The sequence below is a fragment of the Peromyscus californicus genome, unplaced genomic scaffold, assembly GCF_007827085.1.
Source record: "Peromyscus californicus insignis strain IS unplaced genomic scaffold, ASM782708v3 Scaffold_1__1_contigs__length_55948999, whole genome shotgun sequence".
NCBI classification, from domain to species: domain Eukaryota; kingdom Metazoa; phylum Chordata; class Mammalia; order Rodentia; family Cricetidae; genus Peromyscus; species Peromyscus californicus.
The window spans coordinates 47,851,485-47,872,481 of NW_026294492.1; the positions used below are offsets into that span (position 1 = coordinate 47,851,485).

At 47.7% G+C, this 20,997-nt stretch overlaps 1 protein-coding gene across 1 annotated transcript; it reads left to right on the plus strand.

Moving 5' to 3' along the window:
- Nucleotides 1-27: 27 nt before the first annotated feature.
- Nucleotides 28-20,743, plus strand: Akap8 (A-kinase anchoring protein 8). The gene is made up of 14 exons (XM_052746765.1): nt 28-131; nt 2,495-2,533; nt 4,063-4,095; nt 4,569-4,848; nt 5,228-5,717; nt 6,108-6,237; nt 6,422-6,468; nt 7,849-7,882; nt 9,623-9,710; nt 12,567-12,708; nt 12,985-13,078; nt 13,973-14,103; nt 17,681-17,776; nt 18,912-20,743. Exons 1-14 carry the CDS (start codon nt 113-115, stop codon nt 19,365-19,367), a joined length of 2,079 nt encoding a protein of 692 aa, XP_052602725.1. The 5' UTR covers nt 28-112; the 3' UTR covers nt 19,368-20,743.
- Nucleotides 20,744-20,997: the final 254 nt, after the last annotated feature.

Consider the following 20,997-nt stretch of genomic DNA (forward strand, 5'->3'; position numbering starts at 1 on the left):
TGCCCAGGAGGAGAGACGTACGTCCTTCGTTTTCAGTAGCCGACGGCACGTTGAACGCATGCGTTCTGAGGGAAGCTAAGAACAGGGTCTGCTGGCGGGTCGCGTCGAAGACATGGAGCAAGGCTACGGAGGTTAGTACGGGCTATTATGCACGCACGGAAGACTGCCGCGCGGTGGTACACGGGCCTAGCCGGCGGGCGGAACGCGCTTGCCGCAACCCGGTCCTGCGGAGTGTCGGCAGGGACGCGCGCGCGCCGCGCTTATTGGGCCTCCACGCAATCGTTCCCGGGGCGCTGCGTGTGGATTGGCCGGTAGGACTCTGGGGGGCGGATGAGGCGCGGAGGCCGGTGCCGTGGCGGATTTCTGGAGACGCCTTGGGCCGTTTTCACCACGCAAACTTAGAGGATCTAGTCGCGGCCCAGACGCGTTGACCCGGCGGCCTCAGTCCCGCCTTCTCTCCGGAAGACGCCACAAAATGGCGGCTCCAGGGGCGGGGCTAAAGCGCGCCGGGGTCGAGGTCTGGCTGGGGTCGCTGGGGCTGCGGCGGCGGCAGCTGGCGGGGTCTCGGGAATTCATCTACAGCAGGCCATCGTTGAGAGCGCGTCCGGCGATTGTTTTCCCGAAACCTTGCGGGCTGCGCGCGGTCAGCCCAGCTGTGCGACCCCTCGGGACAGCCTGGCTGGGTCTCTGCAGTGTGCGCTGTGTGCTGCCCTTGGGAGGTGGACTCCTCCAAGAACCGGACATTGAGGGACAGATGCTGCGTGGTTTTGTGCAAAACCTGATGTTCTCCAACCAGGACCACAGATTAATTGTCCTTCTCCAAGTGTCAGTTTATTGAGGGACTAGAACTCTTGACTGTAACGTTACGGTGGCCTGGAGGGACCAAGGGGACGGCGGGAACGTTGCCTTTCCTAATTTAAATTTCAGCACCTTTTTGCATCTAGACTTCATTTCTCGAGCTATCTGCTTTTAACCTCTAGGATTCTAGAGAACTTCTGGGAGGCCTTTACTCTGGGCCGAAATTTACCTGTAGGAGACAGTTGGAACACATGGAGTGGGGCTGGAAGTGGTCTTACGGAGTTGTTTGCGGCTTACAGCCGCTAGAGGAAGGATCTTGAGATCCCTGGAAACTGGCCTTGGCAGAGGCATGAGGTGTGATGAGCACATGTGCTTGGGTATCTTCAGGGACAGTCTAGCACTCTTGACCTTTCAGATCCTAGCTAGGTCTTCCATTCTTAGCTTTTCCCACCAGGTATCTGTCACAACCCTGCTTTATGTTCCTTAGATTAGAGAACTTCATGGTGACCCCCACTTTCTACCTGCCAAAAACTTTACAGCCTCCCTTAAAGTACTTGCAGCCTCCCTGGTTTCTTTCTCTCAAGGACTGTTCGATGGCAATTAGACTAGGCGGATCTCTGTGAGTTCGAGGCTAGCCTGGGCTACAGAGTGAGTTCCAGGAAAGGCTTCAAAGCTACACAGAGAAACCCTGTCTGGAAAAACAAAAACAAAACAAAAAGAATGACTAATGACTAGTGTCTCAGAGGGACATGGTTTGTGCCCAGAGGTGGATCACTTACTGTTAAAGGGGCTGCTTGCTTAACAGGGTAGGGCAGGGACAGGAAGCCATAGCCTGCAGAGGTGAGAAGACAAACAGCTTCAGGACAGTTGATGAGTTCCCTAACTTAGAAGCTTCAGCTCCTTTTTTTGCTCTTAAGTAGTGGTTGGGTTTGGCAGTACTTGCTGAGTGCCTGTTCAGTCAACATATTGAAGGGACTTTGTTAATGGTGGGTGAGGGATATAGTCTGGATATCACTTCACTTTACCAAAGTTAGGTTGTTGACACAGCTCGGGGCTGTGGAAAGCTGTATGCGAGGCTCCAGGAGCACAGATGAAGAGAATGTAATCCCCCTTCTGTTCAGACAGGTGTTGAGTGACTTTAGGCAAGGAACACTGGGGGTCAGGCTGAGGCTTGAAAGCCTGGGACATTGAGTGTTTAGTTACATGGAAGAAAACCCTTCGGTTTGTTTCTCAGTTAATGGGGCATTTCTGACAGCAATCTGAGCTTATGTGGTGGCTGGACCAGTAGGGTGGACACTACGGCTTAAGCTGCCTAGCTGGCCCTGTGTCCTCCCAATTTTGGTTCCCTCATTTTCCTGCTTTACCTCAGCTCAGCCAGCTAAAGTGTGATGGTCTGCAGTTGCAGGGGTGGGTGAGGGCGATGTATTACATTCCCTCGTTCTAAGTTGACAATTTCTTAGGGCTTCTCTGTGTAGTTTTGGTGCCTGTCCTGGATCTCACTCTGTAGCCCAGGCTGGCCTCAAACTCACAGAGATCCGCCTGCCTCTGCCTCCCGAGTGCTGGGATTAAAGGCGTGCGCCACTGCCGCCCAGCGACACTTACTTCTAAAAGGGGAAATCCCTTTAGACTTTGGAGATTCTCAGAACCCACATTTTCTTGGTGGTGGATAGAATCTTGACACATAATCTTTTCACAGGCTATGGAACATGGAGTGCTGGACCTGCCAACACTCAGGGTAAGTGGATCCTGCTTGGTGGGTTTACTCATGGGTCCCCTACACTGGATGCCCCTTTGTAGTAGAATCCAACATCTGCCTTCACCAGGGTACAGTTGCCCACCCAACCTTCCTTTCTTTTTTTTTTTTCTTTCTCAAAAAGGAAGCTGGGCGGTGGTGGTGCACGCCTTTAATTCCAGCACTCAGGAGGCAGAGCCAGGCAGATCTCTGTGTGTTTGAGGCCAGCCTGGTCTACAGAGCAAGATCCAGGACAGGCACCAAAGCTACACAGAGAAACCCTGTCGGGGGGGGGGGGGGGGGGGGGGGGGGGGACCTAAAAAAGGAAGAATGATTTACTGCAAACGAGCAGAGGAGGCTGGTTAGTAAATAGAATACTGCTTGTATTGCTCCACCACCCTCCCACTACTCAGTTTTCTTTTAAAATCTGAAGGGACTCAGTAGATACTTAACATTGCAAGTGGCCCCAGGTTTGGGCCCCAGTAGCACTCATTCACCCCTATTAGTCTGTGTGTACAAATTGTGCGTTTCCTTTTGTATTTGGTATGTCATGGAGAGTTTTTTGTTTTGGTGGTACCTTTCCTGTGACCAATTTGAGAAATAACCTATTATTTTTTGTTTTGTTTTTCGAGACAAGGTTTCTCTGTGTAGTTTTGGTGCCTGCCCTGGATCTCACTCTGTAGGCCAGGCTGGCCTCAAACTCACAGAGACCCGCCTGGCTCTGCCTCCCGAGTGCTGGGGTTAAATATAAATAAAGAAAGAAAGAAAGAAAGAAAGAAAGCCAGCCTATTTTTAACTCAAGAACTCTGCAAAAACAGTGAGCGGATATGGCCTTGGCTTTTGTTCACCCCTGTTTTCCCAGTACTGGGACATGACATGTCCCTAGCACCATTGGAGGCAAGCCACTTTGCTTTTTTTTTTTTTTTGGTTTTCTGAGACAGAGTTTTCTCTGTGTAGCTTTGCACCTTTCCTGGAACTCAGTTGGTAGCCCAGGCTGGCCTTGAACTCACGGAGCTCCACCTGGCTCTGCCTCCCAAGTACTGGGATTAAAGACGTGTGCCACCACCGCCCGGCTGCCACTTTTCTTTATATCAACTTGTGTCCCAGGAGGTGGTCTCTGAGGACACCCATGCTACATAATATGGTCTTGTTCAGTTGAGAGTGTGATTTTCCACTGATGCCCTATTGGTATGATTGGCAGTAACTAGGTTTGGGCTCCTGGTGAGAACTGAGCCTATATAGGGGAATCCCTCTAAGGTCCAGGCCAGACTGTCCTCTCAGTTGACATTGTAGTGTAGGTCAGCATCCTGGGGACTGCTGTTTACTTTCTTTCCCTAGCTTTCAGGGGAGGACTCAGGCTTGCCTGGGAGAGAAATAATTGATGTTGTTTTGTGCTCATTCTGTAAAACATGAGCATGCCAAGGACCACTGCCGCCACTGTCACATCCTGTCTTCTGGTGCCGTGAAGTGCAGCTGTCCTTAGAGGGGTTGTAGTTCTGACATTGAAGCTCCTCTGTGTTGTTTCTCCTAAGGTACATATGGAAGCGGTGTGGCCAGCTGGCAAGGTAAGAGTTGCTGAAGGGAAGCTGAGCAGCCAGCCACCCAGAGGGGCTCAGTTACAGGTTCCCATTCCCCATCCTGGCTGTGTACACAGCTCTGTTGATGGCTAAGAGTTGCTAGGACACTGGGTGCTGAGGAATTCTAGAGCTAGGCTGTGCTGAGGGGGAGTTTGAACCTGTTGGAGATGGATCGTGGATGCAGTGCAAAAACAGCAGCATTCAAATGTCTTTGTCAGTACCCTGAATTGCTATTCCAAGGCTCTTAGCCACCTCTGGCTTTGATTAGGAAATAAATCCTACTGTCTTTAAAGAAAGCCTGCTATTACAACCTGTGGCCACCTGTCTAGTCTTGACCATTTGTATGTTGTGGTATGATGTTGGTGAACTTTTCCCCTCTTGGCAGAGTGCTCCTGCACACAGTGATGTCATGGGCGGCCTCGTGTACTAAGGTCTGACGTTGTTCTTCTTTCTTCTGATAGGTTACGAGAGCTACAACTACTATAGCGCCCAGAACACCAGTGTCCCTGCAGGAGCACCTTATAGTTATGGCCCAGCCTCATGGGAGGCCGCCAAGGCCAGTGACAGTAGCCTGGCAGCTGGGAGCCCTGCCATGCATATGGCCTCTTTTGCCCCAGAGCCGTGTACTGACAATTCTGACTCGCTCATTGCCAAGATCAACCAACGTCTGGACATGTTGTCCAAGGAAGGAGGCAGGGGTGGGACCAGCAGCACTGGGGAGGGCATGCAGGACCGAGACAGGTGATTATCGCCTTGCACCCTCCCTGGTGGAATCGCTTTCTGACATCATGAGGTGGGAGTGGGTACCAATACTTAGAAAGACCTCTTCCCTGCTCCTGTGTGTTAGACAGGAGTTGGACCCCGACGGGAAAGGGGTGCTGCAATAGGACTCAATCCCATACTCCATCTTCATCTGACAAGGGCTTCATGCTCCTTCTTGTTAGCAGTGTTTGAATGAGGGTCTTGGGCTGTTTTGCCTTCTGGGTTGGTTTGGTTTCTTGTTCTGAATGGAAGGGGATCAGCTTAATGTAAAGTTAAGCTGAGGGCTGATGATTGGGTAGCCTGGGTAAATTAGCAAATCTTGCTGCTGCTCCTAATGGGTTGTATACTTTCTTTGCAGCTCCTTCCGCTTCCAGCCGTATGAGCCCTATGACTCCAGGCCCTGTTTGCCTGAGCATAATCCCTATCGCCCTAGCTACAGCTATGATTATGACTTTGACTTGGGGGCTGACCGAAATGGTAGCTTTGGTGGGACATTCAATGACTGTCGGGACCCAACACCAGAACGGGGCTCCCTTGATGGCTTCATGAGGGGCCGGGGCCAGGGCCAGGGCCGCTTCCAGGACCGGAGCAACTCCAGCACCTTCATACGTGGTGACCCCTTCATGCCACCCTCAGCCTCCTCAGAGCCCCTACCCACTACCTGGAGTGAGCTGAACTACATGGGCGGACGTGGTCTGGGTGGGCCCTCCACCAACAGGCCACCTCCTTCCCTCTTCTCCCAGTCCATGACCCCTGACTACAGCATGATGGGCATGCAGGGGGTGGGCACTTTTGGTAACACCATGCCTTATGGATGTGGCCGGTCCCAGACTCGGATACGAGATTGGGTAAGTTTGCCAAGTTCTCTCAGGCCTTCTTGCTTTTTCTTCCCAGCAGCTTTATTGAGGTAAAAGCTGTGTGCCTTCCTGTACTTGTAAGATGCTACTACTCCCCAGTGTGCCTTTCCACTCGTTTTTAGATCACCCCATCGGCCCATCTGTTCTCTGTCCCTGGGTTGGCCTGGTGTGGATATTTCATAGCCGTAGAATCACACATGTGGCTTCGTGTGTCTGGCTTCTTCAGGCGTGACACTGGCATTGAACTCCAAATGTCGTATTTCTTGCTTTTTGAAGACTTTTCCCTGCCTTTGTTCTCTGTTCTTACAAACCCTGATCTTCATCTGTGGGGCATCTTACTGGCCCAGGTTAGCGGTACATGGCATGTGCTTATATCTGTAGCCCAGAAGGAGAGGGTTTGAGCGCTTTGGACCAGACAACATGGGCAGGAAGCGGAAGCAGTTTCCATTGTATGAAGAACCTGATGCCAAACTGGCCCGTGCTGACAGTGAAGGAGATTTATCTGAAAACGGTATGCTCTGGGGACCACTGCACCAGGCGGGTGTAAGATGAGTCAGTTGCCTGCTCAGGACTTGAGGACATTGTTTGATGCAGCTTCAGACCCTGTTGTCAGTGGACAGTGAGCTTGGGAGCACGAACATGCTCTGGGGCCCACCCACCTAGGAGCTAACACTTGTGTTTCCTGTGTCTGGCAGATGATGGAGCTGGTGACCTACGGTCAGGAGATGAAGAATTCAAGGGGGTAAGTTCACCTGCACAGATTCTTTGTCTCTGGGGTTTCTTCTGTTCTTTATCTTCTTCCTCACAGAGGTGAAAATAGCTGTCTTGGTGGATTCAACCACACAAGTACAGGGAGCATCCTGTCTGTAAAAACTTTCTCTCTCTCTCTCTGATTTATTCTTCTCTCGTATGTTACATCCCGACCACAGTTTCTCCTCCCTCCACTCATCCCAGTCGTTGTGTCCCGCCCCCCGCCCCCCATCACACACACACACACACACACACACACACACACACACACACACACACACACAGAGCTCTCTTCACCAGAAAAATCTCCCAAACCCTTTCCCTTGCCTTACAGGGTTGAGTCTAGCCATCAGCCTCCTAATTGTGGGACTCTGTAGGGTGCTGCTGACCCTGTCTGTGGCCTGTTGTCCTGACAGCCAGTCACTGGGGAGTGGCAGCAAAGGCCCGTTCTCGGGCCACACTGCATTTCTGAAGAGGGTACTTTTCTTATTCCCTGTGTGTGGTATTAGAACATTTCTTGTGGGTACTTTTGGTGATCAGGTGGAGAGAAGGGGTGAGGGTGGGCTAACGGGGTCTTCAATAGCTTTTCTCTTTTGGGTGGTAGGAGGTAGAATCCAGGGTGTAAACAGGGCCCTTTGAAGCTTTTCTAAGAGTCTTGCTTGTTCCCCATTCAGTTGACTTAGCTCTTGATGCTGGAAGTCTCTGCAGCTGTTTTGGTTTTTCGAGACAGGGTTTCTCTGGGTAGTTTTGGTGCCTGTCCTGGCCATCACTCTGTAGACCAGGCTGGCCTCGAACTCACAGAGATCCACCTGGCTCTGCCTCCTGAGTGCTAGGATTAAGGGCGTGCGCCACCACCGCCTGGCCTCTGCAGCTCTCTTAGACCTGGCTCTCCTTAGAGAATCCTAGGATCTGTGTTTATCCTAATTTGTTAGAACGATAAACACACACTTGGAAATTTGGGAAAGCCTATTTCCAATCAGTGCTGGAATTTGAATGCTATAGACTGGAGCTGCTTCTCTTACCAATGGATGAACTCTTGTTCTGTGGTACAGAACAGGATGGGATTTGCCGCTGCCACCACCCTACCCCACCCCCACTCCCCAAGGTAGGTTCTGTCACTTTGGAGAGAACCAAGTTGGTGACTGTAGACAGAAGTTACCTTTGTAGGCCTTTAATGGTAGTGAAACATGACAGGACACTTGGGCTCTGCTCTATGGCTCTGAGGCTTCCCTTACACTGCCTCATTTCCCAGCACCGTAGTAGGCCAAGGTCTATGGTGAAACCACACACTAGGTATTAGGGACCTGGGCTGGTTATAGAGAATTCTGGAACTTCCACCTCACTGCCTGACATTGCGTGTATCTTTTTTCAGGAGGATGAATTCTCTGACTCCAGGAAGCAGAGAGGTAGGCATCACCCAGTATCCATTGCAGCCTTCCTCTCTCTGACCCACACTCATTGCCAAGCTGGATGGCTCATGGCCAAGGAGCCGCAGCTGTGCAGTGTGGGCCTACGCTGTGGGAACCACCCCCAAAACTTGGCTCCAATGTTTGGGGCAAGATTTGCTTGAAAGGAGTTCATTTGCCTCAGTGGATGCAGATACAGGTAGTAGGAGTTGGGGAGCCCATCTCTGGGTATCTGTGATACCCATGGTAGGAAAGTGTGTTTCCAAAATCTGAAGAGAAAGAGGCTCCTTTTTTATTCCCATCTTCTCATATTCTAGCCCATCTTCGCTATTGCCACCATCTAGTTTTTTGGGTTTTTGTTTGTTTTATTTTGTTTTTTTGTTCTTCTCAGTTGTGAGCCTCAGACTGTGCCCTGGCCTCTGTCAGAAATAGTGGCAACTTCAGTACGTGTGGACAGAGAGCATATACCTCCTGTGATTGGCCTATAAGGTGCTCTCAGGCCCAGATTTCAAAAGCAGTTACCACTGAACAGGTCTTGTCAGTTCTAGGCCAGGGGACCAAGAGCCCAACAAGGTTGTTCACTAGGGTGAGTTGGAGAAGCAGCCTGTGCTGCGAGTTCTTAGTTTCACCCTGCAGCCGCTTGGTCTTTCTCCCTGTTTGGTGGGCCTGTCCTAGTCTGTTCCCCTCAAGGACCACAGGCTAACCCTCACCCCCCAGGATGTGAAGGCCCTTGGCTCCTTTAAGGTTCTCAGGTTAGCTAACCCTCAGATGTCCCCCCCCAGCATTCAGCAGCTCGTGCGGCCGGGTAAATGCTAAAGCAAAGGTGACATGTTTGTTGCGCACAGGTCCTGCTACCCAACCGGGATGACTTTGCTATTAAACAGCAGTCATAGTTTCAGGCAGTGACCTCTTGCCAAAAGTCCCACACGTCCTTTTGAGAGGCTTCTGAGCAGCGCACGCCGGTCGCCATCTTCGTGGGACAGTCTCGGGACTGGCATCAGGGGTAGGGGTTACAGTTCAGATGCTTATCCAACCTTTTTTCAGCATCCAGCCCTGGCCCTGAGCCTGGGGATCTGACGTGGTCTCATGCTGAGATGCTGGCCACAGGGCTCTCCTGGGAGCTATGCCAGCCCCAGGGAGTGGATGGGAGGACCAATTGGTCTCTTCCCATTTTTGTTTCTAGGATTGTTTCCCACTCAGCCTTGGGAAAGTCCAAGGTTCTTTGTTTTGTGAGTGGAAGATAGGTTCCGGGCCAGCAAGGACTGTCAGACCTGCTGAGTCCTTAGTTCAGGTGAGGCCAACTGGACAGTCACCACAGCCCACCTAAAGGTGGGATGGAGGGCGGCAGTGCAGCTTGCTTTATTTCCTGAGGCCTTCCAACTGCTGCCTCTGTGGGGATATTTGCTGCTCTTTGAGTGTCGTGGGAGAAGACCCAACAACAGAGTGCTATATTGGACCAGTAGACTGGGACAGAACAGAGTAGGTGGCCATGAGTGGGATGGGCCTCTGCCCATCAGGCCGTGGGAGGAGTGAGGCAACTCCTCTGGGTTCTCATCAAAGGTCCTGGTACATCAGGAGCCTCTAATAGCTCCTCAGTGCCTTGGGGTATCCTGGCTCTGCCACAAAAGAAATGGAAGATGGGCACAAGGTGTGGCTGCCAAGCTGCAGCATCCAACTTGGCCCTGGAGCTGACCTTGCCTGCAGGCTCCTCAGTGTCTCGAGGGGACTTTTCTGTTACAGGAGAAAAGGAGGATGAGGACGAGGATGTGAAGAAGAGACGAGAGAAGCAAAGGAGGAGAGACAGGATGCGGGACCGAGCAGCTGACAGGTAAGAGACCACTGAGGCAGGTTGGCAGGTAGGTAAAGATCCCCCACTGAAGGCAGTCGAATCTGGGCACTGTCCTCCTTCTGTTATGCACAGGAGTTTAGTTTGATGTAACTCCAACTATCAGGAAATCTTAGCCAGTTACCAAGAGGTACAGCTTAGAGAAGTGTGTGAAAGATGGGTGTAGTTAACTTTGCTTGGAGAATCCACCTCTGAGACCACTGTCTTTCCTCACCTTTGGAATTAGGGCCCTGATGCTAGAACTGTGGAGGTCAAACATGCCCATCAGGGGATCTCTTGCCTCCTCAGCAGGCCAAAGGGGTGCCCAATTCTGTCTGCTTACTTGTGTGTGTGATTCTGCTGGTCAAATTTTGTCTCAAAATAGAAGAAAGGTAAAAATGCCAGGCCCACAGTGTGCTGCTCTAATACACCATAGGTCTGTCCCTCATGATTCATTGGTTAAGCAGCTACTGGCTAGAATCAGAGTCATTGGTGGCTGTATCAGTGTCTTTTGCTTCCTGTCACTGTCTTTACATAACAGATGCTCTTACCTGCAAAGCCATCTCCCCAGACCAAATGACTTCTTAGTTTTTTTATTTATTGTGGAATAGGGCATGTTTATGCTGAGGTGGTTTTGTGTGTGTGTGTGTTTGCTGCAGCATGCTTACGAAGATCAAAGGACACTTTGTAGGAGTTGGTTCTTTTTCCATCGTGTGCTTTCCTACAGATCCACGCAAGTCTTTAAACTTGGTGTCAAGTGCCTTTACTCATTGAGCAATTTCTCCAGATTATAATCCCTGGTCTTAAAGCTCAGGTACTACCATAATTTTCCTCTGCAGAGAAATCCTTAGCAAAAGACTTAACAGTAGAAGCTAGGAATCCAAGAACAAAACACAAAGTTATCTTTTCCTAGAAGCTCATCGACCCTTGATTTGGGCTGGTGTGTTGACTCAGTGGGTAAAGACAGTTGTTGCACACCTGTTGGCCTGAGTTTGATTGCTGGGATCCACATGGTAGGAGAGAACCAGCTCTCACAGATTGTCTTCTGACCTCTGCACAAACACTTGCCCCACTCCCCAACAAATGAAGATTTTAAAAAAGCCATTTTGAGGCCGGGCGGTGGTGGCGCACGCCTTTAATCCCAGCACTCGGGAGGCAGAGCCAGGCGGATCTCTGTGAGTTCGAGGCCAGCCTAGGCTACCAAGTGAGTTCCAGGAAAAGGCGCAAAGCTATACAGAGAAACCCTGTCTCAAAAAAAAAAAACAAAAAACAAAAAACAAAAAAAAAGCCATTTTGGTCTGGGGTGAGCATTGGTTCTGTAGATGAGCGTGTAAGCGTGAGGACCTAAATTCAGATCCCCAGCACCTACACGGGAAAAGCCCAACATAGCCATATACATCTGTAACCTCAGCACCGGGGGATGAGACAGAAGGATCACAGGGGTTTGCTGGCTGATAGCCTAGCTCCAGGTTCAGTGAGAGACCCTGTCTCAAAGGAATAAGGTGGAGAATGATAGAACAGGACATCTGACCTCTAGCCTCCTGATAGGTGTATGTACCCACACACATAAGCAAGCAGATGTACACACCCCTTATTTCTAAATGATGAAAGGGTTTGGGTCTGTTGTCATGCCAGTGAGAGGTGAGGTGACACTTATTTTTGTGATGTTGGGGGTGTAACCCAGTGTATGCCAAGTAAATGCTATAATACTGAATTCCATCTGTGGCCCCGTGCATTGGTTGGTTGGTTGGTTGGTTTTTTTTGTTTCCTTTTGTTCGGTTTTTTTTTTTTTTTTTTTTTTTTTTTTTTTTTTTTTTTTTTTTTTTTTTTTTTTTTTTTTTTTTTTTTTTTTTTTTTTTTTTTTTTTTTTTTTTTTTTTTTTTTTTTTTTTTTTTTTTTTTAAAGATTTTTATTTATTTATTATGTATACATTGTTCTGCCTGCATGTATGTCTGCAGGCCAGAAGAGGGCACCAGATCTCATTACAGATGGTTGTGAGCCACCATGTGGTTGCTGGGAATTGAACTCAGGACCTCTGGAAGAGCAGCCAGTGCTCTTAACCTCTGAGCCATCTCTCCAGCCCCCTTTTGTTCGGTTTTTAATCTTCAGTCTCAGCACTAATGACCCAAGATTTCAAAGGAATTTAAGATTGTCAGACAGATCTGGGCATGGTGGTGCAGGCCTTTAATCCCAGCCTTTGGGAAGCAGAGGCAGGGAAGGCCAGCCAAGGCTACACAGAGGGAAACCTTATCTTTTTTTAAAGATTTATTTATTTATTATGTATACAGTGTTCTATCTGCATGTATGCCTGCAGGCCAGAAGAGAGCACCAGATCTCATTACAGATGGTTGTGAGCCACCATGTGATTGCTGGGAATTGAACTCAGGTCCTCTGGAAGAGCAACCAGTGCTCTTAACTGCTGAGCCATCTCTCCAGCCCTGGGAAACCTTGTCTTGGGGAAAGGAGGAAAAAAGAAAAAAATTGTCAGAGAGGAGAATAGAATTGCAACAGAAAATGTCAGCCCGTAATCATCAGCTCTGCTCAAAGAGCCTATGAATGTCTCCTTTTCATTCATCACTTTAGAGAATTCTTTTTGGCCCAGAACAGTTGGTATGCTACTGATAGAATAGTTTTCAGGAAATGTTTTTGAGTCTGTGTCTCACTCTTCAGACAAGGACGTTTGGTAAATTCTGTTTCCTCGCTGGGCTTAGTGGCTCAACACCTGAGAGACTGAGATGGGGAGACGCTCTCCTTGACTCCCTTAAGAGCAAAAAGTACCCTGTTTCCTTTTGCCTTTCTGTACCCAGAGATGAGCTGGTGACCCCTGTGTTGCCACTTCTTTTCTCGTTCCCTCTCCAGGATTCAGTTTGCCTGTTCTGTATGCAAGTTTCGTAGCTTTGAAGATGACGAAATCCAGAAGCATCTGCAAAGCAAATTTCACAAAGAGACTTTGCGGTTTATAAGTACCAAACTGCCTGACAAGACGGTGGAGTTCCTCCAGGTAAAGGATGCTGCAGTGTGTTCGTGGAAAGGCCCGCAAGTGTTAGGAGCCTTCAGAGGGTTAAGGGGAATGAGAGACCCAAACATGATCCAATTTCTTTTCCCAAATTGAAATTATTGTATCTGTACCTGTGTCACAGAGTGATAATAGTTCTAACCACAACAGATTTTGCCCATGAAGCTGCCACAGTAGCATCTTCTCGACCTTTGTGTAGTTGAGAAATGCCCAGCATAGTGTGTTCTCATTTCATTTGGTGGCATCTCTCCATCCTTCTAGGAGTACATCATAAACAGGAATAAGAAAATTGAGAAGCGGCGTCAGGAATTGTTGGAAAAGGAAAGTCCTAAACCTAAACCAGATCCATTCAAAGGTCAGTTGTGATCCAGTGTCCAGGTTATTCTGGACTCAGTGTAGGCTGGCTGCTCCTTTTGGAGGACTCAAGTTTGGTTCCAGTTACCACAGCTCACAACCATGTGTGGCTCCAGTCCCCGGATCGAATGCCCTCTTTTGGCTTCTGTGCACATAGGCATAGGTATTGATAGAATACCTGTACACATAAAATAGATTGAAGAAGAAGAAAAAAAGATGGTACAGAATCCCTACCATATTAAATAAATAAATAAATAAATAAATAAATAAATAAATAAATAAATAATCAATCCCAGAGGTCCTGGATTTGATGCCCAGCACCAACGTGGCAGTTTACAACTATATGTAACTCCAGTTCTAAGAGATCCAATGTCCTCTTCTGGCCTCCTTGGGTACCAGACACACATGTGGTGAACAGACATATGTGCAAGTGAAATGCAAGTCTTTTTTAAAAATTAAAAAACAACAATGCAGTGCTAGCCCAGGACTGCCAAGAATGTGAAGCCAAGTCCTGTGGGGAAAGCACTTAGTGGAGAGAAGCCCTGGGTGCAGTGAAACACACGTAACAGCTCATCAGAGTGATGTGAAACAGCCTGATGGGCCTCGGGGAAAGCACTCAGTGGAGAGAAGCCCTGGGTGCAGTGAAACACACGTAACAACAGCTCATCAGAGTGATGTGAGACAGCCTGATGGGCCTCTTCTTGCTATAGACACAGCTGGAAGGATGAGATGTGGACACAGCACCACACAGTGGGGACAGGTCTCCTACGGGAGCATATAGTGTAATGAGCTCCACCCTCTCACCCTGTCCTAATGATATCCTTAGAGGGTGGCCCGGGGAGATAATGTGTGCTGGAAAGGAGGAAGAGAACTGCTTGTTTGGGTTCCATTCCAGGGATTGGCCAGGAGCATTTCTTTAAGAAGATTGAAGCCGCACACTGCCTGGCCTGTGACATGCTAATTCCTGCACAGCACCAGCTCCTCCAGCGGCATCTGCACTCTGTGGACCATAACCATAACCGAAGGGTAAGCCTTCCTTTGATGCAGGCTGGCTCCTGGAGTGACCATTCCTCTGCTGCCGGTTGGGTGAGATTAGACCCTTGATGTACCAGGAATGCTCATATCACTAGCAGGTTTTGCAGTGAGCCTGTCGTCTTACTATAACCATCACCCCGATTCTATTAAAATGCAAGTTGGATTTGGTGGAATGAACCTATTCCCACCTACTTGGAGACTAATTTGAGAGGCAAGCTTTCATTCTCTCTTGTTCTCTCTCTCTCTCTCTCTCTCTCTCTCTCTCTCTCTCTCTTTCTCTCTTTCTCTCTTTCTCTTTCTCTTTCATTCTCTCTCTCTCTCTCTCTCTCTCTCTCTCTCTCTCTCTCTCTCTCTCTCTCTCTCTCTCTTATTCTCTCTCTCTCTCATTGCAGACAGGTTCACTGTGTAGCCCCAGCTGACCTGGAGCTTAAAGATCCACCTGCCTCTGCCTCCCAGGGATTAATGTATATGCCTCCACACACACCTGGCTCTGTCTCTTGGTGGGGTGGGCACAGAAATTTGGTGCATGGATTGGTTGTATATAGTAGCTGACATTCTGAATTGAAACTGGGTTTCTGTAAGGTGAGGCCAAGGGTGATTCAGAGCTCAGTGGCCTGGGGAACCAACCTGGGTTTTAGAGCTGGTTTGGTTTTTCGTTGATGATGAAGCTGATGCTATAGGCTTAACCCAGGGGTTAGCAAGGTTTTGTTGTTGCTGTTGTTTCTTTCATAAAATGTCTGATCATAAATATAGTTTGCCTTCATCGATGAATTCCACAATCATAGATTGACCCAACAGAGGATTGAAAACATTTGGTAGAGGAATTGCAGCTGTACTGAACACACTGCAATACTTCAGTGTTCCCCAGCCAATACCTTAGAGCTGTTTGCACAGCCTTAGTTATGCTAGGCTTATAAGTCATCAAAAATACAGGGAGCATACGCATAGATTCTCTGCAAACATCTGGGCCATTGATGAGGACATTTGGATGTCCTTGAAGTTTGTTATCTGAAGGGACCACAAAGTCAGTTCCCTGCAGTTAAGATGGCTCTTGGAGTCCAGAGCATCTGATCTGTGCTGTGTGGTAACTGCTGTAGATATGTAGGAGCAACCACAGTTGACAGTGGATATGGCTACATTGCTGGCCACTGGGTTAGCATCTCAATCAAGATAGAGTACCAGTGACTGACTACCCATCTCTTAGTGCTTGGGGGTGGTTTTGGTTTGCTTTGGTTTGGTTTTTCAAGACAGGGTTTCTCGGTGTAACAGCTCTTACTATCCTAGAACTCTCTTTGTCGATCAGGCTTGCCTCTGTCTCTCAAATGCTAAGATTAAAGGCATGAACCACTACTGCCCGATGATTTATTTTTATTTTCTGTGTACACTTGTTTTGCCTGTTTGTATACCTGATGCATCATATGAGTGTCTGGTCTTGTGGATGTCCAAAAAGATCCAGATCCCCTGGAACTGTAGAGGCTCCAGTTGTAAGCTGCGTGTGGGTGCTAGGAACCAACTCTGGGTCCCCTACAAGTGCAACAAGTGTTCTTAACCACTGAGACATCTCTCCAGTTCCTCTTAGGACTTTTAGAGATCAGCAGAAGAGCAGTCTACATGAAGTGATAAGCCAAAGCAGTCAAGTAGCCGGGTGGCAGTGGTGGTACACACTTTTAATCCCAGCACTCAGGAGGCAGAGCCAGGTGGATCTCTGTAAGTTCGAAGCCAGCCTGGTCTACAGAATGACATCCAGGACAGGCACCAGAATTACACCGAGAAACCCTGTCTGGGGGTGGGGGGGACACACAAAAACAAAAAAACAAAGCAGTCGAGTGGTCCATGAACTGTTTTTTGAGATCTTACTTTGTGGAGGCTGGGCTCAAAGGTGTACATCACCATGCTTGGCACAGTCTGTCAAGTTTTGACTAGTGCTGCTGGGATTTACTATGAGGACAATATAACATTCTCCCCCACCTCACCCCACCCCACCCCACCCCACCCCCCAAAAAAAAAGAAAAGAAAAGATTTGCCCTTTTCTTCTATTTAGTCCACACAACTTACTTTTTGTGGTTTTTTGAGACAGGGTCTCACTAAGTAGCCTTGGCTGTCCTGGAACTTGGTATGTATCCAGACTGTCCTTGAACTCAGGAGAGTTAAAGGTGAGCACCACCATGCCTAAGTGCTCACTCTTTAGCCTTACCTCTGCATACAGTACATGGTCTTCAGGGTCACACCGGTTTTTGTCTTAAAACTTTTCCACTTAGTTGCTCTGCTTTTATTTCAGGGGCTCTCTGGTACTTTCTTTCAAAAGCATTTTGAGATTTTTCTCCAAAATGAAGAAAGATGGCAGTTGCATGTCATGACAGCTTGGCAGAGTGTCCTAGTTTCATTTCTCACTGATAAAATACCCTAACCATGGGCACCATGAGAACACTGCCCACAGAATCAATTGACCAGGACTCATGGGGGCTCACAGAGATCAGGGAGCCTTGTATCTGAACCTAGGTCCTCTGCATATATGTTATGGCTAAGTACCTTGGTGTTCTTGTGGGATTCCTAACAATGGGAGGAGGGGCAGCTGACGTTTTTTCCTACTTATGGGACCCTTTTCCTTCTACTGAGATACCTTGGCCAGCCATGATGTGATGGTATGTGCTTGGTCTTAATGGAACATATTATGCCCTGTTTGATTGATAATCCCTGGGAGGCCTGCTCTTCTCTGAGGGAAGACGGAAGGGGTGTGGATCTGGGGGAGGGGATACAATGTTAAAATGAAAACTTTCATTTTTGACTAGACAGAAAGGGGGAAATGCTGTGGGGCGAGCTTTCTGTATGCTGTGAATATATGTTGTTCACATTGGTTAATAAATCTGCTTTGGCCTATGGTAAGGCATGATACGAGCCAAGTGGTAAATTCAAGGATACAGGGAGAAGAAGGGCAGAATCAAGGAGACACCATACAGCTGCCCAAGGAACAAGATGCCAGCAGACTGGTAACACCATGCCTACATGACAAAATATAGATGAATAGAAATGGGTTAATTTAAGATGTCAGAGCTAAATAGCAATAAGCCTGAGCCTTAGACCAAACAGTTTATAATTAATAATAAGCCTCTGTATTTATTTGGGACCGAGCTGTGGAACACAGGAAAACTTTGGCTACACCGACCAAAAGCAACTTGGTGTAAACCCTTTGATTTACAATTCCAGGTTACGGTATATCATTTCAAGGAAGTCAAGGTGGAACCTGCATCAACTGTCGCATTATAGTCCAGATCAGAGAGAATGCATGCATGCATGCATGCTTAGTGCTTAGCATACTTCTCTCTCTCACATAGTCCAGAGGCTGGTGCCACCCCCTGACTTCAGCCAGCCTGATCTAGACAGTAGAGCATTGAGACTCTTCCAGACGATTGGGTTGTGTCAAGTTGACAGTTAAACTAACCATCTGAGACACCTTGCCTAGTTGTCTGGCTGGCGGTTTTAAAAAGCCTACTTTTGGTTGCCTTTTGTTTTGTTTTGTTTTTTTTAAGAAGTTTTTTATTCACTTTACATTTTTGGTTGCCTTTTACAGTTGGCTGCTGAGCAGTTCAAGAAAACAAGTCTCCATGTGGCTAAGAGTGTTTTAAACAACAAACATATAGTGAAGATGCTGGAAAAATACCTCAAGGTTTGTATTTGTGAATCTAGTGAGCCAGAAAAGCCTTGGGGAATGGAAGATTTGTATGGAATGTAGACAGAATGCTAAAGTGTTGAGCATTTCTGAATTTTTGTTTATTTGTGTAATTTTACTTGTTTTTTTCCAAGACAGGGTTTCTTTGTGTAACAGCCCTGGCTGTTCTGGAACTAGTTTTGTAGACCAGGCTGGCCTTGAATTCACAGAGATCCACCTGCCTCTGCTCCCCAAGTGCTGAGATTAAAGGCATGTGTCACCATACCCAACTAGCATTTCTGGATTTTGGAATAACTGAAGGCATTGAAACACATGAGGGCTGGATCTATGGCAATGGGGGTTTCTAGAGACTTGGTTCTTGCCAGTCTGTGACTTTGGGTTATGGTGCTGTTTAGTAGATCACTGTACCATGCTACTCAGACACACCACAAAAAGCCCTGTTTGTCTAGCTGTAAAGTACTGAGCAAATGTTGGTGCTGTGCTTTGTAGAAAGCATCCAAGCTGAGTGCAGTGGCACGTGCCTGTAGTCCAAAGCTACCCTGGAGCTTCGGGAGAATCTGTTCAGCCCAGAAAACATCACCATGGGAACATAGGAAGACCTGGTCTCACAACAAAACAATGAAACAAACTATCAATGAAATGAAAAGTATTAAAGAAGGTTGTATGGTGGCACACACCTGTAATGCTAGCACTTGGGAGCCATATGCCCAAGGATTGCTGCCAGCCAAGGCCATAGTAACAACCAGGCTGAAAACAGTGCAAATAGAGTCTCTGGGTGGCACTAGTGGTGGAGTATTTATTTAGCATGTGTGATAACTTGGATTTAATTTCCGACATTCCCCTCCCAAAATGTGCGTGGCAGTTAACAAATAAGGGGCCGTGAATTTGAGGAAAGGTGGAACGTGGGAAGAGTTGGAGCGAGGAGAGGGAAAATGGCGTAAATGCAGTATATGTGTGAAATTCTCATAAATAAAAATAATCAAACTCTGAATTTGTAAGCTTTGAGAACTGAAAGCTGCAGTCTACTACTATCCTATGCTGCTTTGCAGACTCCATTCCTAAAAACAGGAGCTCCTCAGAAACTGGGCCTCTGTCTGGCTCTGGCACTGACTTGTGTTTCCTCTTTGTCCAGGGTGAGGATCCTTTTGCCAATGAAACAGTTGATCTTGAGACAGAAGGAGATGAGAATGTAGGAGGAGAGGAGAAGGAGGAGACACCAGAGGAGGTCGCTGCAGAAGTCTTAGCAGAGGTGATTACAGCAGCGGTAAGAGCTGTGGAGGGGGACGGCGAGCCAGCTGCAGAGCATGATGAAGTCCTGGCTGAAGTAGAAGGCTCTGTGGACACAGCCGAGACCAGTAGTGACCCGCCGCACACTGAAAAGCTGCTAGAAGAGCAGACCTGCAAAACAGCATCTGAACATGGGAACACCGAAGACAAGGTCCGAAGTGAGGCCGCTCAGGCCAGAAGTGAAGCGGTCATGGCAGCAGCAGAAGCAGAGAGCACCATACCTGTTACAGCTATCCCAGGAATCATGGACGATGAAGTGGGACAAGTTGATGCAGACTCTAAAGATACTCCCACAGAATGACCTTTTCTTCCCTGTTTCAAGGGATGTGTTATCTCTTTGTTTTATAAGCAGTACTAGGTGTGTGTTATTTGATGGAAAGACTCAGCCATTTCCTTCCCAATGTACCTCAAGGGCTGATGCTACACAGTGGATGGCTTCCCACCTCTGTTAGAATACAAAGAGGTAAACCATTTTCCCAAGTGGCCTTTGATGGCTCTCTGTGCGCTGCAGTTAGAATAATAAAAGTAGATCTTCCTAATACTTGGTAAATATGGCAACTGACAGAATGTGGGGTTTTGTTTTCTATTGTTTGGTTGGTTGTTTTTTGCTTGGGAAGCAGCTTGATAGGACTATAACTTGCTCAAGTTTTTTAATTTAAGAGGATTCCCTTATTCACCCTCATGGCATGTAGTGTGGGACATACAGTTCAACCATCCATGTGGGTGAGAGTGAGATTGTACCCCCATCCCCATCTGTCGTCCTCCTAAGATGTCCTGCCTAAGATCAGACAAAAATTTTTTTATTTGGGTCTTTATTTTAGCTTTGGCATTGAGATAGCATATTGCTTGGCCCACACTGGCCTTCAAACTCAATCCTCCTGTCTCAGACTCTGGAGAACTGGGACCATGTGTATACAGCCGTGCTCAGCTGGGCTTTGGGTGTTTTTTTATAATCCACTGTAATTCCATGTTCCTCACCAGAGATGGCAGCATCCTGTTAGCATTGGGTATCTGCCATGTCACAGCGATAACCTTGGCCTGTGCGTGCGGTCTGAGAAAGTCCCAAGGAAGCTTCCACACCTGAGCCCCTAGGAGCCCCTAGGAGGACACTGCCAAGGGTATTGGTTCTCGCTGTTCAGTGCTTGCTAATCCGTTTCATGTCTTGCCTCTTTGTGTTCCACCTCTCCATTGCAGCATTTCTGTGTTTTTGTTGTTGTTGCTCTTAACTCCGTTATTCCCACCAAAAAGTAAACACGTGAAATTATTTTATTGATGGAAAACAAATATTAATTTCCATAGATGGGATCTATCTGTAAAAAGCTAATACAATTAGTGAATATATTTTCAATTTAAGCAAATAGTATTTCTTTGGCAGTTCTGAATCTGAGAAAGGGAGGCTTAGCATGTCTTTAAGGTAGCATGTACCAGGTTTTGTAGAATCAGAATGAAGATTTTTGTTTTCCCTTTTGACATTACAATACTGTGTTCATCCTTGACTGTACACAGCTCACATCTTGGAAACAGCCAGTGGGGAATTATTAATTACAAAAGAGGCAATAAAATACTGCAGCAATTCCAGCAGCACTTCTGTCAAGGAGCATTACTGGGATATGAGATGAACTTTAATGGGAATATCAATGTCAAAACTTAATAAGCAATAAAGTGATACCACTGAAACATTGCTGTTCATCATTGCTGCTGGGTAGATGTGGTCTGAAGAGTGTGTGTGTGTTCTGTGAATGGAACCTAGGGCCTCCTGGCAAGCAGCATTTTTTTTTCTTTTTACATTTACTTATTTAGTATGTGCACATGAGTGTGCCATGGTGTGTATATGGAGTTCAGAGGACAACTTGTGAGAGACCTCCCTTCCACTGTGTGCTGGATCCCAGGGATCCAGTTCAGGGCATCGGGTTTCTTTGGCAGCCAGCACC

What these genes read in the sequence shown, in the direction of transcription:
- Akap8 (XM_052746765.1), top strand. An exon ending in GAGATGAAGAATTCAAGGGG is followed by an intron (nt 6,469 to 7,848) that starts GTAAGTTCACCT and finishes ATCTTTTTTCAG; the next exon opens with GAGGATGAATTCTCTGACTC. An exon ending in TGCTGGAAAAATACCTCAAG is followed by an intron (nt 17,777 to 18,911) that starts GTTTGTATTTGT and finishes CTCTTTGTCCAG; the next exon opens with GGTGAGGATCCTTTTGCCAA.